Source organism: Bufo gargarizans, chromosome 6, assembly GCF_014858855.1.
Source record: "Bufo gargarizans isolate SCDJY-AF-19 chromosome 6, ASM1485885v1, whole genome shotgun sequence".
Taxonomy (NCBI): Eukaryota; Metazoa; Chordata; class Amphibia; order Anura; family Bufonidae; genus Bufo; species Bufo gargarizans.
In genome coordinates this window covers 204,234,736-204,254,371 of record NC_058085.1, presented here as the reverse complement: position 1 = coordinate 204,254,371, position 19,636 = coordinate 204,234,736, and the positions used below count along the sequence as shown (strand labels likewise).

Below are 19,636 nucleotides of genomic sequence, written 5' to 3'. Positions count from 1 at the left end.
AAGCAATCTTATCTAAGTATGAATCTAACTCTTGTTTTGAGTATTGTATCCTGGACTTATATAACTCTTGGAAATAGTCCCCAAACACTTTTTTAATATCTTCAGGTACGGTAAGTAATTTGCCCGTTTTATCTTTAATCGCGCCAATCCATGATTTCCCTTTTTGATTTCTCACTATATTTGCTAATATTTTACCGACCTTTTCACCCTCCAAGGCCAACCTAATCCCCTGAAGGAGCAATTCTTTCCTACTTTTTTCTAATTGATATATCCTCAGCTTTTCCTGTTCTTCCTCCCAGACTCTCTTATTAAGTACGGTAGGGTATCTCATACATACCATTCCAGCCTCTTGTAATTTTTTTTCCCAATACCTTCCCATTCTCTCTAGTATTTTTTTCCAGTAATTTACTTTTTTAAACAGTACTCCCCTCAAAAATGCCTTAAAAGTGTCCCAAACCACAAGTCTACCGGCAGAACCATTATTTTCCATGAAAAAGAGTTTTAACTCCTCTATTATACTCTCTTTATCTGAGATTAATAATAGCCAATGGGGATTAAACTTAAACAACGGCAAAGTATTATTTTTATTCAGATCCAACTCAATTACCATTGCACTATGGTCCGACAGAGCCATGGGTATGTACTTTATCCTAATCCTATTTTGAGATATTAGATTTTTGTTTCCAAGAATCATATCTATTCTCGACCGGGTTTGGTGTGTTTTTGAATAACAAGAATAGTTAATTTCATCCGGGTTCTGCACCCGCCAAACATCTACCCAATTAAATTCATGTACTAATTTACATAACTCTACATTTTGTGCTCCTCCCCTTCTGCTAGACATCCTATCCCTGAGTGGATCCAAAACCGCGTTATAATCGCCGACCGCAATCAGTATACATTCCTGTTTGTTCAGCATAAATCTATACAATTGATACAAAACATCTGATTTATATGGTGGTGGAACATATATATTTGCGAGTACGTTTTTTTTCCCATCTACATAACAATGTAAAAAGAGGTCCCTGCCATAATCATCGGCCTCACATACCAGAGCCTCAAATTTAATCTTGTTATGTATCAAAATTGAGACCCCTCTGGAGTAGGTAGTATATACAGAATGATATCCCGCCACCATCCATCTCCTCTCCAACCACCTTACTGATTCCTTATCTAAATGTGTCTCCTGGAGGCAGATGACAGCTGGCAGAAACCTCTTGATCCACTCAAGGATAGCAAACCTTTTAACCCCATTCTATCGGCTATCTTAAACCTATACTCCCTCCCATCAGCTCGAGTATTAGCATCCGGCTTTTACTCCAAAAGTTTTGATATAACGAATGGTACCAGACAAGGCTGCCCTTTGTCACCGTTGGTTTTTGCGTTAGTGATGGAACCCCTGGCTGAAAGAATCCGTTCCGATCCAGGTATTTTGGATATACATGTGGGAAATGCATCACACAAAATAGGACTGTACGCGGATGATGTCCTGTTATCACTTACAAATCCAGTGTTATCTCTCCCAAATGTGATGGAAGTTTTAAAAGAATATGCGCAAGCCTCCTTCTATAAACTTAACGTCACAAAATCGCATATTCTCCCACTTGCAATCCAAGAACCTCTCAAAAGAGAGCTTCTAACGAAAGCTCCATTTCAGTGGGCAGAGGATGGCATAACTTACCTGGGCATATTACTAACACCTAGAATACTGAATTTAGTGAAGAGCAATTTTGACTCCCTGAGAAAAGAATTACTAACAGAATATGCTGAGTACTCTAAGTTGTTTATGTCATGGCTGGCCAGAATTAATGGGGTCAAAATGATGATTCTACCTAAGATCCTCTATAAACTTAGATGTATTCCCCTTATCATTCCACATAAAACGTTAAAATTGTAGTCAGACCTTATAAGATTTATATGGGGTAACAAAACACCTAGAGTGGACCGACGAGCCCTATACCCAAAGTTGAGAGAGGGGGATCTCGGGGTCCCAGATCTCATTCGTTATTACAAAGTGAACCTCATTGAGCAGACTAAGGAGTGGTGGGCGCCCTCCTCGCCACATAGATGACATGAATTAGAATCCACCTTCACAAAACTGGGTTCTCTCCCTGGCTTCCTGGCCGCCCATTCCCTAGAGGCGCCTAAATCTGCGCCCCCTCTCTTAACTATGCAAGCGGCAGTTTGGACCTGGTGCCATTATATAGAGAAAGGGAAGCTTTTTTCTCCTGAGAGATCTGAGATTCCACTGGTTGCGCTTACGTATGGGATTCCCGATCTCTCCTTAGATAACTGGGAGAAAGCAGGTATCATAAGTTTGGATCAACTGTATGAAGGCGATACTGTGAAAACATTCGAGACCTTACATCAAAACTATGGTATACCTAATACTTGTTTCTATCAATACCTTCAAGTTAGGCATCTGCTACACAGTACGAAACCTCCCATTGTTTCACTGAATAAAACTACCCCTTTTAGTAAATATTTTACTAATAAGACAGGTCAGGGGAAAGGCCTGGCGACCGCATATCAGGCACTTGACCCTACTCTAGAAACAAAGCTTAACTTTATGGTGAAGTGGGATGAAGAGTTGGGACGCTCTTGGACGGTCGGGGAGTGGAGGGATGCTTTCCATTGGACAATGGCTACTGCCAAATGCATTAGTCACATTGAACAAAATAGGAAAATACAGCTTAGATGGTACTTGACTCCAGCTCGTAGAGCTCACATGGATCCTGAATACAGCTCAAACTGCTGGAGGAATTGTGGGGAAAGGGGAAGCTTATCCCATATGTGGTGGTCATGCCCTATTATTCTCCCTTTTTGGAGGAAGATTTTTGACCTTATCTCGACAGTGGCGGGCTTTCGGATACCCCTCGACCCCCCATTAGCTGTACTATCCATTGGAATAGGGGATTTCCCTCATTCACATAGACCGGTTATAATGGGCATTTTCTCGGCTGCAAGGAAGCTTATTGCGACCTCCTGGAAGTTGCGCATTACGCCCCAGGTGACTGATGCGATCGCACTGGTTAATCAGTATATGCAACATGAATATATTAATGCAGATTCTTACACTGGACGTTTAAAAGCTCACAAAAGATGGGAATTGTGGAACTCTCACCCGTTTGCAGCTAAGATTCATTCTCTGGCTTTGTAGTAGCTGATGGTGTGGTTGACATAACAGGAGAGAGCGGTGGATAGATAACTATGTAGGAAATAACTGTATAGTGGTACGCTAAAGTATAGCATAAATGATACCTTAGAAAAGGATCACAAGTTCTGGATTCAATCTATTAGTTTGTTCCTGGATTGAATATATTACAATCTGTTGTATATGTCATTAATATGTTTTGAATATATTAGTGATTATGGCTGGATTATACAAGTGACATTTCTTATCTGATATCCTTATGTTGGACTAACTTTGTAACAGCATAATGTGAATGTCAAAGTTGTACTTTGCAAATCTTAACATTGTTCTGGCCTATGCAAGTGACATAGTTACTGTCTGATTTTCTTATGCTGAAAATTCAATAAAACTTGAAAGTTTTAAAAAAAAAGAAACGTACGGAAGATGCGAAATTTGAGGAGGAGGCCATAAAAATGCAATCCTATTTTTTGGATAAACAATATCCCACAGAAGCAATTAGTGAAGCTTTAGCCACTGTGAGACAATTAGACAGACAAGAATTCTTCAAAGAAAAACAAAAATTGCAGATAGATGATTCATTCTTGGATATAAGATTAGTACTTCCTTTTAATAATAACTATAAGAGGATTCATAAAATGATTAAGGCTCACTGGCCATATTTATTGAGCGATAAAGTAATAGGTCACCTCTTACCACATGCACCAAGAATAACTTTTACTAAAGCTCCTAACTTGGGCCTCAAGGTAGCCCCATCAGTACCAAACAAAATCCACAAAGACAACACCCTAAGTTCTTTCATGAAGATGAAAGGATTTTATAAATGTGGAAGGTGTATAGGGTGTAAATTCAACAAATTACCACGGAAAACCCTGGAGGTCCGGTCAACTCAAAATAATTACATATGGGAAATTGATGATTGTATTTCTTGTAATACATCAGGGGTGATCTATATGATACAATGCCCCTGCAATCGTCAATATATAGGCCAGACGAAACGACCCTTAAAAACAAGGATTAGGGAACACATTTCCAACATTAAAAAAGGGCACGACAAACATTCATTGTCTAAACACTATAAGGATATCCATAATAGCAATCCAGGTAATCTAAAATTTGTGGGATTAGAGAAGATTAATCAACATTGGAGAGGAGGCGACTATATTCCAAAAATGTCCAGAGCAGAGTCTAGACAAATATACGAGTTCGGATCCTTATTACCATTTGGACTGAACTCTGACATGGAGCTTTTTGGTTTTATATAAGGTTTTGGTCCCATCCCCGATGTCGGGTCCCAAGTTTGGCCGTTTATCGGCCTTGGGACCCGGCCTCTGGTTTGGGACCCCTGCCTATTTCGACCTACTCCATGTCCATGAAGCATTTCATCATGTTATTTGTACTGATCTTATTGTATCCTGACAGTATATTTTAATTAGAATATGCTGCATCATGTTTTTATAAATTGTGACATTTTATCATTTTTAGATTTTTCATAATCTTTTATGAGTTTTAAAGTTCATACAGAGATGTTTCGCAACCAATAGAATAAGAATTAGATAAAAAATGCACTAACCAGAATAAAAAAGAAAAGAAAAACGCAATAGAACCGCATCATGGCGAAAATTTGGAATTGACACTCTGATTCTGGATTATACAACCAGGACTTGCAGAACACCTGACAAGTGTTTAAAAGGAGGAGGTTAGGAGTGCCTGATATCACCACTGAGGAAGGGATTGGAACTATCCCGAAACGCATCTGGGCTATCAGACACTCTGCTGGAACCTCCATAGAGAAAAACTCTTTGCATGGCCATGCTATAAAGACAAAAGATTAAAGATTGCAACCTTGTGACAATTGAACTGCCCTGAACACAGTGAGTACGGAGATCGGACGGAAGTCCCACTCGTAGTACCGCGAGATTTGGGCTAGATTGACAGAGTTTGCTAGCTGTGAGGAGGGAACGGCGTCTCCAGCTGAACTCCCACAAACTATCAAGGAAGAGACCGTGCAACACGACATCAAAGGAGGTAAGACTCCTCACTCCTTAGTAAGGATTAACCTCTATTTAGAGGTGAAAGCCAAACAGACATTATAGACTGTTTTCCTGAGTGTATTATACAACAAGCCGAGTACAGACAACTGTTGAAATATCTGTTGCGGTTGATTGCGGACTTACTGCTGAATTCTCAATCTCTACAGGAAGGATTGCAAGTGCATTAGTGTGCACGACTGTGCAGTGCACGGCCCAAACTGGTGTCCCTCTTTTTATATTTATTTTTGTTTTCGGCGCACTTGCCTATCATTATTGTTCACCAGGACATTGTTACTCTCAAGACATTGTCGTTTCAACATCACAGCTATTCACTGTTAATTTGCATTTTATATCTCTTTCACAATTTGTTCACTATTGTATTGTCACTTTATTTATTGAATTATATCACTCACCAGGATACCATTGGAGAACTATATATGCACCATTCTATTGCGACCTCTCAATTAGTGGTTCATATATGGTCGACCATTATTTTAGATACACCATATGGTATTAATATTTTATTGTATTGCATTTTAATCGTATTATTTCTGAATATTTTTGACATTTTATTATTAAACCTGAGTATTTGCCATAGAGTGAGTGCTCGCTTCCTCATTTTTTTATATTTATCCATTGCATTGAGGTGGGGCGTCCTCAAATTTGAGTTTGTAGCACCGTACCACCCACTATCAGCAGTGAGCCACTTCATTCAATTAACCAATTTGAAAAAACTATGGCTCTCCGACTATGGAGACACTAAAACATGACTTTTTTTGTTTCAAAAATTAAACAATTGTGTAAAACGTACATAAATAAAAAAAAGTTGACATATTAGATAACCTGCTCTATAAAACTACACAATGATAAAACCTGTCAGATGAATGTTGTAAATAACAAAAAATGAAAACGATGCCAAAACAGCTATTTCTTGTTACCTTGCCTCACAAAAAGTGTGATATGGAGCAACCAAAAATCATATGTACCCTAAAATAGTACCAACAAAACTGCCACCCTATCCCGTAGTTTTCAGAATGGGGTCACTTTTTTGGAGTTTCTACTCTAGGGGTGCATCAGGGGGGCTTCAAATGGGACATGGTGTCAAAACAACAGTCCAGCAAAATTTGCCTTCCAAAAACCAAATGGTATTCCTTTCCTTCCGCACCCTGCCGTGTGCCCATATAGTAGTTTACGACCACATATGGGGTGTTTCTGTAAACTACGGAATCAGGGCCATAAATATTGAGTTTTGTTTGGCTGATAACCCTTGCTTTGTAACTGGAAAAAAATTCTTAAAATGGAAAATCTACCAAAAAAGTGAAATTTTGAAATGTCATCTCTATTTTCCATTCATTCTTATGCAACACCTAAAGGGTTAACAAAGTTTGTAAAATCAGTTTTGTATACGTTGTGGGGTGTACTTTCTAAAATGGGGTCACTTTTTTGGAGTTTCTACTCTAGGGGTGCATCAGGGGTGCTTCAAATGGTACATGGTTTTAAAAATCCAGTCCAGCAAAATCTGCCTTCCAAAAACCGTATGTCATTCCTTTCCGTGGGCCCGTACAGCGGTTTATGACCACATATGCAGTGTTTCTGTAAACTACAGAATCAGGGCCATAAATATTGATAAATGCGCCGCAGCGATTAATGCGCCGCATTAATTACTGTGATGCCATACCAGGAATGGACATCGCACTGCGCATGCGCCGGCCTCAGCCCGCAGGCGTGGGATCTCAGCGAGAAAAGAAGTAAGAAGATGGGCGGGCAGAGGGAAAGGATGAGTGGGCAGAGGTAAAGACTGGGTGGGGGAAGCGATGATAAGGCAGAGCTGCCTGGGCACCTACGAGGTTGATGGTGCCCCTGGGCACTTGCGAGCCCTCATTTGCATATCCTACTAAGATGATTTTTTCCAGTTTTGTAAGTACACAATTGCTTATAAAGGTAACGTTTTTATCAACTGTAATGCTGCTAGAAAGTTATGGGAAGGGTTAAAAAGGTGAAACTGTGATGACAGACTCCCTTTAAGGTGAAAATGAGCCCGGTCCTTAAGGGGTTAAGCAGGGAGGAATCATGACTTCAGATGGATAAATTACGAATATTCTAAAAAACGTATATATAGCACTATGTTGAATATAATGCTATATGTTAGTTTTTTAGAACATTCTTCATTGACGAAAATTCTAAAAAAAAGAATATATAGCACTATACTCTATAGTGCTATATATTCATTTTTCAGAATATTCGTAATTTTTTTTCCATCTGAAGGCATAATTCCTCCTTGCTTAAGTTGCTTGTCAAGCAACATAAGCCGGGAGGAATCATAACTTCAGATGGAAAAAAATGCAGAATATTGTAAAAAACAAATTTATAGCACTATATCGAATTAAGTGCTATATATTAGTTATTGACCCACGGCCTGTATTGATTGCGTAATATTTGCATATTATGCGATCATTAAAAAAATGTAGAATATAACGAATATTCGGATTCGCGAATATTCTACGAATATTCTACAAAATATCGAAATAGCGAAATATCGCGAATTTGAATATAACCCCTGCCGCTCATCCCTACCCACTACCCACTACCCGAACTTGACCCCGAACCCCATTGAAGTCAATGGGGACCCGAACTTTTGAGCACTAAAATGGTTCTAAAAATGTCATGGAAAGGGCTAGAGGGCTGCAAATGTCAGCAAAATGTGGTTAAGAGCATGGCAAGTGCTCTACAAACAAATGTGGATAGGGAAATGACTTTAAATAACATAAAATACATAAAAATAAAAAATAAGAATCTTGATCTAGGAGTAGGAGGTTGAGGAGGCAGTGGATGTGGCGGTGTAGGTGGAAGCAGTGGTGGAGGAGGAGGAGGTAGCCTACACTGCTTATTGGTTTTAAATTTAATTTAATTTTTTAAAATAAGGGTACACCCCAAAACATTGGAAAATATAACCTGTGATAACCTCTTCCAGTCATACTAAACACATGTTCAGACAATACACTGGCTGCAGGGCAGGCCAGTCTCCAAGGCATAAAGGGCAAGCTCAGGCCATGTGCCCAATTTGGAGACCCAGAAGTTGAAGGGGGAAGACCCATCAGTCAGTTCGTGTAAGCGTCTGCACACATACTGCCCCACCATGTTGCACGCCCTCGTGATGTTCACGATCCAATTGGATATCCGCTCTATCAACTTTCGATGTTCTTTTCTACGCCTACCATATTGATCACGGTTAGTGGTGAATCAGGGTTCCACGCTGGGAGCGGGAGAAAGATAGACCACATCCAAGGGAGGTTAATTTTTTTAAATTAAATATGATCGAGCGGAAAAGTGGGACAAATTATTGAAGCGCAAATGTGGGACAAGTTGTTAAAGTTTAAGCATTGAATAAAAGGAGGGGGCGTGCATCAATTAAAGAAGAATTTTTGAAATATAATTCCCTGTCACCTATGCAGAGCAGGGGTTTCTATACGGCAAAATTGGTAAAATGTCACCTTGCAACAGACAATTTTTTTTTATTTCTGTCCCTTTCACCTATGCAGAGCAGGGGTTTAATTATGGCAAAAACGGTCAAATGTCACCCAAGATTGTAACAGACAAATTAGTGAAATGGTACCTGTCTACTAGTTAGATGTCACGGATGAAGTTAGCAGATAGCAGGAACATATAAATAAACAAGCAACTAGCTTGATCCCAAAACTAAGGAGCTTATAGGTGAGCCCTATAAAACCCTAAGAGCTCTCACTGACTGCTATGCACATGCAAGGGTCTGTATGGTAGACGATTGCATGCCCGCGTACCTAATACTGTGTGACACCTGAAACCCCTATAATAGTGAGGGTACACGACCACCGGCTCCCTGCACTTAATACAGACGGAGTCAGGGTCACCTAGAATCAAGCCAGCAAGGAAACACAATAAAGTAAAAGACTTATCTGTACAAACAACGCAAAGCTGTCCTCTGTGGGAGGTGTATCGTCTGTGTCCTCTGTATCCCCCCAGCCACGCACCAGTGATGGCCATAAGCTGGTTTGGGTGCCACCCTGCTGTGAACACGGTTCCTCCTCCTCCATCTCCTCATCCTCCACCTCGTCATCCTCCAGAACTGTGCCCTGGCTGGACAAATTGTGTACCTGGCATTTGTGGGTGCAGGAGCCCAACCTCGGGGCCACTTGTGAATGACTGTCCGGAAACACTATGAAATGATCCCTCTTGCTCCTCCTCCTCCTGTGCCACATCCTCTTCCATCATCGCCAGCAGCGTTTTTTCAAGGAGGCATAGAAGTGGGGTAGTAATGATGAGAACGGGGCTATCGGCACTCTCCATGTTCGTGGAGTACTCGAAACAGCGCAACAAGGCACACAGGTCTCGCATGGAGGCCCAGTCATTGGTGGTGAAGTGGTGCTGTTCCGCCGAGCGACTCACCCGTGCATTCTGCAGCTGAAACTCCACTATCGCCTGCTGCTGCTCGCACAGTCTGACCAGCATGTACAAGGTGGAGTTCCACCTTGTGGGCACGTCTCATATGAGGCGGTGAGCGGGAAGGACGAAATTATGCTGCAGCGCTGGTATACGAGCAGCAGCAGGGGGAGAATGTTGAAAGCGCGCACAGACGGCCCGCACTTTATGCAGCAGCTCTGACATATCGGGATAATTTTTAAAGGGAGTCTGTCACCTCCATATGGCCATATACAGTGCTTACATGGCTCTGAGCTTTGTTCTTTTCTTTAGACTTGCACCAGCAGGAAAAACGAAGTTTAATTTATATGCAAATGAGCACTTGCAAGTGCCCAGGGGAGGAGTTCAGTGTGTAGGATCCCAGGCTGCTCTGCCTTCTTTTCACTTTACTCCTCCCCAGTCTCTTCCTTTGCCCGCCCTCCAAGTCTCTTGCCTCATCGATGGGTACGGACTTGGAGGGCGGGCAAAGGCAGAGACTGGGGAGGAGTAAAGTGAAAAGAAGGCAGAGCAGCTGGGCGCTTACACACTGAACGCCGCCCCTGGGCACTTGCAAGTGCTCATTTGCATATTAATTAAACCTGCTGGTGCAAGTCCAAAGACAAAGGTACCATTACAATCCTGTGTAGGTGTGCTACAGAGCTGTATATGGCCATATGGAGGTGACAGGCTCTCTTTAAGGAACCACAGCGCTACCAAATTCCGCACATGCGCCAGGCAAGGGATGTGCGTCAAACCGGCTAATCCCAGAGCTGCTACGAGATTTCACCCATTATTGCACACCAACAGGCCAGGCTTGAGGCTCACTGGCACCAACCACTCATCGGTCTGTTGTTCAAGGCATGTCCACAGCTCCTGCGTAGTGTGGGGTTTGTCCCTCAAACAGATACGTTTTAAAACTGCCTGCTGTTGTTTACCCCTGTCTGTGCTGAAGTTGGTGGTAAAGGTTTTGCCTGGATGAGGAACCGGTAGAGAATGAGGAAGCGGAGTAGGAGGAGGAAACAACAGGAGGCAAACTGAAGCACCCTGCAATCCCTAGTGGTGGAAGGACATGCGCCAAACTGCTATCCGCCTCAGGCCCAGCCGCCACTGCATTTATCCAGTGTGCTGTTATGGAGATATAACGTCCCTAACCGTGCTTACTGGTCCAAGTATCCGTAGTTAAGTGGACCTTGCCACAGATGGCGTTGCACAGTGCATACATGATTTTGTCCCCCACTTGCTTGTGCAGAGAAGGGATGGCACGCTTGGAGAAGTAGTGGCGGATGGGCACGACATACTGTGGGACAGCCACCGCCATAAGGCTTTTAAAACTCTCTGACTCCACCAGACGGAATGACAGCATTTGAAAGGACAGTAATTTTGAAATGCTGGCATTCAGGGCCAGGGATCGCTGGTGGGTAGGGGGTACTTCCTTTTTCTCTCTAGTGTTTGGGAGATAGAGAGTTGAACGCTTCCATGGGACATTGTGGAGATGCTTGGTGACCCAGGTGGTGGCGTTGCTGGCAGATCCTCTCTTTGCGAGGTGGAAGGTGCCACTGTCACTCCAGAGGGGGATGAAGAGGCCGAGGCTGCAGCAGAAGAGGAAGCAGGAGGAGCCAGAGACCATTCTTTGTTTTTGAGGTGTCTACTGGTGCCTGGACATGCAGGTTGTGCTCAGGTTGAGAATGTTTATGCCTCGCTTCAGGCTCTGATTGCACAGAAGCGAGTATCTAACGCTTGTATTTCACTGTGACAAATGCAGCAAAGGCCGCAAATGTATTATCTTGCAAAAAATGGGTGTTTTTTTTAAAACCAGAATATAATTGCAGTATTTCAAGCTTGCATTTTACTGTTACAAATGCAGCTAAGGCCCCAGATGTAGGGTATTGCAAAAAATTTGTGTTTTTTTGAACCCAGAATATAATTGCAGCATTTCAAGCTTGTATTTCACTGTGACAAAAGCAACAAAGGCATTAGCAGGAGTCGCGGCTTGCTTCTGGGCCGGGACGTCAGTCGCTGGTACAGACGGTTAGGTGATTGATGCAGTCGTCTCCTCCAGTGTCTTGACAGGGGTGGCAGCAGCTTCCGCGGGAGCGGGCTGGAGTGCAGTTGCCATCTTGTCCTCAACGCTGGTGAAAATCTGGGCTGCGGGCTAAATTGCTGCGGAGGGATCCCCTGCCTCCGGGATCGTGGCAAAGACGGAGGGTCCACTTTTCTTTACCAGCTGGGAAACTCTAATCTCTGGTGGGTGGTCCTCATAGACAGGCTCTCCTCCGATGACCATCTGGTCCCACTTAGGCGATGGGAGCGCCATTTTTCCTGCGTCTCCTCTCTCACTTTGTACAGGGAATGAGGGTGGAGCCCAGAGGGAGGAGTCTTCACTCCCTTGGCTCACATTGCAAAGTTCTTGGTAAGCAGGCTTGAGAGTTCCCGCTTCTAGGGGGGTATATTCAGCATTTTTGCGCTCTTGAGAGGGCATTCTTGAGTTTTCCCGCTTCTGAAGGGCATGAAGAAGCGGCGCCATTACAATATGGTGAATTAACCCTTGAAGTGCTGGTGCGCTTTAGCGCTTTCTGGAACCGCAATTAAGTCAATAAAGTAAATTTTTAGGGTTTTGGCACAATTCTTAGGTCTTGTAGCAGTGTTAAACATGCAATTTGATCCTGTTGGCACACAATTGGATCCGGTTCTGTTGGCACACAGTTGGATCCAGTTATGGCAGGGATAGGCACACAAATCAGTCTAATCCTGTTGTAGCAGGGACAGGCACACAATTCGGTTCGTATCCTGTTCGTGACGCCAAAAATGCAATGAGCTGGACTGGGGTATATGCACTCTGACGCCAGATTATGCAATGGCTGGGTCAGGTGTAGGTGATAGTCTATAGTTTTGTTTGTGATGCCAATTGCATAGTGTGCAGGGTACAATAACAGGGCCCTCCAAGGATGTTATAACTCACACCTCAGGTTAGGAATGCCAGAGTGGTGTAATGTCTCTGTATGGTAGTAGTAATGGTGTCAACGGTGTCTCCTACCTGGGTAAGGCTGGACGCCTGGATCCTGGCTCACTTGCAATAAATTGAGTGTGGTGCTAGTAGGAGTAATAGAGGAATTTGCAGCAGAAATTGAGATCCAGACCTTTGGTAAAGTTCCAACTTGTCTTTACTGACTGTAACTTTCATCCAAGCAAGATACAGCTTTTGTCTTAGGTCCTAGCAGGTATTGGCAATGGTTGGCAGGAATTTTCTTCTGCTCTATCAACCTGGAGCTTGCAGGAAAGGATGCCTGCTTGTTAGCTCTATACTGTGGCAGGAATTTGGCTCCTACACTTTCTATCTTCTGCTGTCTGGGGACTGACTAGCTAAGGAGGAATATGGCTTCCCCTGGGTCTCTGGACTCTACTCACAGTTATCTTCACAGGGTATGCTTTCTTCCTGGAATTCTGGAGTTTGTCTGCTTGTTTCATCCAACTGAGGCTGCAGTGTTCAGGCTGGGGATGATGATCAATGTCTCAGCAGAGACAAGATCCTGGCTGGGTTGCCTATATCTAGGAGCTCCTAACATGCACAGCCTTACCCAATAGGGGTGGCTGGCACACTGCCTCTAACTTCCTTCTCCACCACGGGGCAGGATGTGGGCACAGCCCAATCTGCTCACAGAGGGGGAGTTAAACTGGAATGAACTACTAAACTGAACCTAAGTCCTTGCTAATAAATGGCTGCCACCTGCTGGTTAACATGGAAATTACAGCAATTGACAGGTGAAACTCGAAAAATTTGAATATTGTGCAAAGTTCATTTATTTCTGTAATGCAACTTAAAAGGTGAAACTAATATATGTGTTAGACTCATTACATGCAAAGCGAGATATTTAAAGCCTTTATTTGCTATAATTTGAATGATTATGGCTTACAGCTTATGAAACCCCAAAGTCACAATTTTGAGGTACCCTTTGCTTAGGGGTATGGATTAATTAGCTGACTAGAGTGTGACACTTTGAGCTTAGAATATTGAACCTTTTCACAAAATTCAAATTTTAAGCTGCATTAATGCAATTCCTTTTAATTTGCATTACTAAAATAAATGGACTTTTGCACGATATTAACATTTTTCGAGTTTAACCCCTTCAAGCCCGCAATCCGTCTATATACGTGATAGCTGCACATCCCCCGTGCAGCTACCACGTGTATAGACATCACGCAGTTCTTTAATCCAAGCGCTGCAAAGCGCTTGGAGTAAAGCTTCTGCCCCTGCCCTGCTGCTGTCACGGACAGCATACAGTGCAGTAATGCCGGCAAGGGACCGATCAGAGTGGTCCCTTGCCGGCAATCGATCCGATTGGTTAGTCTGTGCAGACTAACCAATCGGATTGCGGCAGTGTTAAAATGCCAGTTTCAGGCGCTGATCTGCACTCTGCAGATCAGAGCCTGAAATCAGGTAATGTGTCCTTGTGCCCCCCGATCTGTGCCCCCGATCTTTGCCCCCTTCCTGTGCGCCTCCCACCCCCCCACCACTCCTGTGAGCACTGCCTCCGATGCGATCCCCGCCCCCCCATCCATGTATTGTACCCCTGATGCGGTCCGCCCCCTTACCGCTCCATGCATGCATCCGACCCCCAAATGTGCCCCCTCCTGCTGGCCATGCACCCCTTTACAGCGCTGTCCCATTTGTGCCTCCTGCCCCCGATGCAGTCCCCCTGCTTTATTTGATGTCAGCGGCTCCAGTCCTGAGCCGCCGACATTAGCAGCGAGTGTCAGCTCTATGCTGACACTCTGCTGTAACCCCTAAGATGCTGCGGTAGCTCCCTCTCTCAACCATCGGGGCTGCCGCACTGTGAAGGCAGCACCCGATGGTTGCCATGGCAACCGGACGCTTTGCAAAAGCGCCCGGTGTTGCCATCTACAGGACATTTGATAGTATTGTACTTTGCAATGCAAAAGCATTGCAAAGTATAGTACGGCCATCAGCCCCACTGGATCTTCAAGATCCAAGTGAGACTTGATAAAAAAAAATGTGAAAATAATAAAAGTAAAAATAAATAAAATAATAAAAATGTAATTGAAAAAGAAAAAACGTTTTCCTATAATAAATGAAAAAATAAAATAAAAATGCACATATTAGGTATCACCGCGTCCGTAACGACAGTCTTTATAAATATATCACATGATCAACCCCGTCCGATAAACACCATAAAAATTAAAAATTAAAACTGTGTCAAAAAAAGCCATTTTTGTCACCTTACACCACAAAAAGTGCAACACCGAGCGATCAAAAAGGCATATGTCCCACAAAATGGTACCAAGACCCTACTTAAGAAAATCGCTCTAAAAATAAAAAAACTATAGCTCTCAGAACACGGAGACACTAAAGCATAATTTTTTTATTTCAAATATGCCATTACTGTGTTAAAGTGAAATAAAAAAAGTGTACATATTAGGTATCTGCGCGTCCGTAACAACATCCTCGATAAAAATATCACATGACCTAACCCTTTAGGTGAACAACGTAAAAAATAAAAACAGTGCCAAAAAGCAATTTTTTTCACCTTACATCACAAAAAGTGCAACACCAAGTGATCAAAAAGGCATATGCCCCCAAAAATAGTACCAATCAAACCATCATCTTCTCCCGCAAAAAATTATACCCTATTTAAGACAATTGCCCAAAAGATAAAAAAAAGCTATGGCTCTCAGACTATGGAGATACCAAAACATAATTTTTTGAGTTACCTTATCCCCCAGTTTCCAAAATAGGGTCACTTTTTGGAAGTTTCTACTCTAGTGGTGCATCAAGGGGGCTTTAAATGGGACATGGCATCTAAAACCAGTCCAGCAAAATCTGTCTTCCAAAAACCATGCGGTGCTCCTTTTCTTCTGCGCCCTGCCATGCGCCCTTACATCAGTTTACGAACACATGTGGGGTGTTTCTTTAAACCGCAGAATCAGGGTGAGAAATATTGAGTTTCGTTTGGCTGTTAACCCTCAATGTGTTAAAAAAAAAAATGGAAAAAAGTGAAATTTAGAAATGTATTCTCCATTTTCCTTTAATTCTTGTGGAACACCTAAAGGGTTAACAAAGTTTGTAAGATCAGTTTTGAGTAACTTGAGGGGTGTAGTTTCTACAATGGGGTCGTTTATGGGGGTGTCCACTATGTAAGCCCAACAAAGTGACTTTTAGAAATTTTCTTAAAAATTTTAAGAATTGGTTCTAAACTTCTAAGCCTTCTAACGTCCTAAAAAAATAAAATGACATTTCCAAAATGATACCAACATAAATTATGGGGAATGTTAAGTAATAAATGTTTTATGAGGAATGACTTTATGTTTTATAAGCGGAGAAATAAAAATTTTGAAAATTGCTAATTTTTTAAACTTTTTGGTAAATTTGGGATTTTTTCATAAATAAAGGTGAAATATATTGACTCAAATTTATGACTATCATGAAGTAGAATGTGTTACGAGAAAACAATCTCAGAATGGCTTGGATAAATAAGTGTTTCAAAGCTATTACCATATAAAGTGACACATTTATAAATTTTGACCTGGACACTGGGGCATCAATAACCCTTGGTCATGAAAGGGTTAACCTGTACATTTAACAAGGTTTACAATGCACAGTTGTGAGGATATAATGTAAAATTACATCGGATGACAAGGTTAATGCTCTTGCGAGATTGTAGCGGGGTAAAAGAGTTTAGTTTTTTTAAACCCAGAATAGAATTGCAGTATTTCAAGCTTGTATTTCACTGTGTCAAATGCAGCAAAGGCACCAGATGTAGGGTATTGCAAAAAAATAGTTTTTTTTATTTTTTTAAACAGAATATAAATGCAGTATTTCAAGCTTGTATTTCACTGTGACAAATGCAACAAAGGCCGCAAATGTATTATCTTGCCCAAAATGGTACTTTTTTTTTATAACAGAATATAACAGCAGTATCTAACACTTGTATTTTACAGTGACAAATGCAGCCAAGGCCCCACATGTAGGGTATTGCCTTAAATGGGTGTTTTTTTTAAAACCAGAATATAATTGCAGTATTTCAAGCTTGTATGTCACTGTGACAAATGCAGCAAAGGAACCTGATGTAGGATCTTGCAAACAATGGGTGATTTTTTTAAACCCAGTATATAATTGCAGTATTTCAAGCTTGTACTTGACTGTCACAAATGCACTGTGCTAGTGCACTGAACTTGGATAAAATGGCCACCGACGCCCACCTAACTAACAGACGGATAAAAGTAATTTTTCTGTGTCACGGGGCTCAGGGCAGGGTAAAAAAATTGTGCACTGCACCCACAAAACAAAATCGCTGTAGATCGCTGAGTTAACAAGCACTTCTGATAAAAGATTCTTCCCTATTCTCTCCCTCACATCAGCAGCATCATATCCCTACACTAATCAGAGCAGAGTGGCGTGCAGCGCTATGTGACTCCAGCTTATATAGAGGCTGGGTCACATGCTGCACTGACCAATCACAGCCATGCCATTAGTAGGCATGGCTGTGATGGCTTCTAAGGGCACACAAGTTAAACGTTTGTTGATTGGCTGCTCTCCAGCCTTTCAAAAAGTGCCATTACCTCGCCGAACACCGATCCCGAACTTTTACTGAAAAGTTCGGGTTCAGGTCTGGGGTCCAAAAATCTTAAAGTTCGGTACTAACCCGAACTTTACAGTTCAGGTTTGCTCAACCCTACTCGTGAAGCAATGCTGATATGGCGTTATTTGCTTATTTTCATTGAGGTACTCCAAGATAGCATCTCTTAGAAACCTTTCAAACAGTTTACCCACGACAGATGTAAACTTACCGGCCTATAGTTTTCGGGCTCTGTTTTTGGACCCTTTTTGAACATTGGCACTACATTTGCTATGCGCCAATCCTCTGGAACACTCCCTGTCAGTATAGAGTCCTTAAATATCAGAAATAAGGGTCTGGCTATGACATTACTTAATTCTCTTAGGGGTGTATGCAATCTGGTCCTGGCAATCTGTCTATTTTAATCTTTTTCAGACTTCTTCCTGGGTCAGACAGGACACTTTTAATGGGAAATTTACTTTTACATTCTGCATTTCATCTGACAGTTTATTTTCCTCAGTGGATAGAGTAGAGAAAAAAATATTTAATAGCTTTGCTTTCTCCTTATCGCTCTCTGCAACTCCCCCCTCATTACTCTGTAGAGGGCCGACACCTTCAGATTTATACTTTTTACCATTTATATAATTGAAGAACATTTTAGGGTTAGTTTTGCTCTCTTTAGCAATTAATCTCTCAATCTCTAGTTTGGCTGCTTTTATTTGTTTTTTACATATTCTATTTTTTCCTTATAGTTTTTCAGTGCTTCCTTGCTACTCTCCTGTTTTAGTGATTTAAATGCTTTCTTTCTGTCATTTATTGCTTTATTTACAATGTTTTTTCTTGTCCCTTAACCTTTTATTCCCATAAATTATGTATCTCTCACATTTAGATTTTAGGATGCTTTTAAAAATATCCCATTTTGTGGCAGTATTTTTAAATTTGAGAACTTTGTCCCAGTTAGTTAGGCCTATGGCCTCTCTTAGTTGGCTAAATTTAGCTTTTTTTAAGTTTGGTATTTTTGTTTCTCCCTGAAGAAACACTCTTTTGAATGACAATTGGAAGGTTATTACTTCATGGTCACTATTTCCCAGGTGTCCCCCAACCTGCACATTTGTTGTTCTGTCAGGTCTATTAGTTAAGGCCTTTTGCACACAAAAGTATTTTCATTCCGTGTCCGTTTTTTTTTTGCGGACTGTATACAAAATCATTCATTTCAATTGGTCCGCAAAAAAACCTGAAGTACTCCGTGTGTATTCTGTTTATGTATTTACTGAAAAAATAGAACACGTCCTATTATTGTCCGCATTACGGACAAGGATAGTACTATTCTATTAGGGGCCAGCTGTTTCATTCCACAAAATACGAAAATGCACACGAACGTCATCTGTATTTTTTGTGGATCAATTTTTTGTGGACCGCAAAATACATACGGTGATGTGCAAGAGGCCTAATACTAAGTCCAGTATGGCTGTCCCTCTAGTCGGGTCCTGAACCAGTTGGAAAAGGTAATTGTCTTTGGTTATTGCCAAGAATCTGTTTCCTTTTGAGTCCCCCATCATAACGACCTCATTATGATCTGCCGCCTCATCTATCTCGTTTAGTAGCAGATTTTCTGTGGACTCTGGTATATTAGGTGGTTTATAATAAACTCCTATTAGTATTTTATTATTGTTTTTGCCTCCATGTATTTCTACCCACAGTGACTCCACATGTTCATGTCCCTCACTTATATCTTCTCGGACTGTGGACTTTAGACAGTACTTTACATAAAGGCCAACCCCTCCCCCCTCTCCTGTTTTTGTGATCCTTTCTAAACAGACTATAACCCTGTACGCAGGGCTGGAGTCAGCACCCGGCATACCCGGGCAAGTGCCGGGACTCACTGCTCCTGGGGGGCCCAATGTGCTGCTATGAGCGCTTCCATCAATACAGATGGAAGCACTAATTACTGGAGCGCAGGGAGCTTAGTAAGCCTTTTTCAGCCGCATGCAGAGTCCAGCTGCCGCTGCCTGTTCCCCTTACAAGCTTCCGTGCTGTGGAGCACCCTCTACACAGGACATGCTGCCTGAGGAGGAGAGAGACCCCAGCAGAGCAGAAGTGGGAAGAGATGCAGACACGTCTGTGAGTGAGTCTGCACTGTGACTGTCTCTTTTCTGTGGGACAGGAGGGGGTAAGGGGTGTCAGGGAACTCTTCAAGTTGCTGCTGGATGCTATAGTAGACCTGCAGCTTCATGCTATTTGGTTGTTTTACTGCCTCATTAAGTAGTTTGCCTCCATGACACCTGCCCCTGTCCTTCTCCTATCCTCAGGGAGCCCTTGCTGTCTCCAGAGCTCCTGTTCCACCCTCCTATCTCCTATTGCTGCCCTGCACAGACCTCCTGCCACTACTTCTTGTATGAACCCCCTTCAGAGCCCCTTCAACCTACTTGCTGTGTCCAGCCCTCCTG

At 42.3% G+C, this 19,636-nt stretch overlaps 1 protein-coding gene across 1 annotated transcript in view; it reads left to right on the top strand.

Annotated features, from left to right (window-relative positions):
* The first annotated feature begins 19,129 nt into the window (after positions 1–19,129).
* Positions 19,130–19,636, top strand: part of LOC122942327 — a 47,671-nt gene continuing 47,164 nt past the window's right edge. The window contains exon 1 of the mRNA XM_044299886.1: positions 19,130–19,314. Within this exon, the coding sequence (XP_044155821.1) occupies positions 19,176–19,314 (139 nt within the window). The 5' untranslated portion in view covers positions 19,130–19,175. The remainder of the gene's footprint in view (positions 19,315–19,636) is intronic.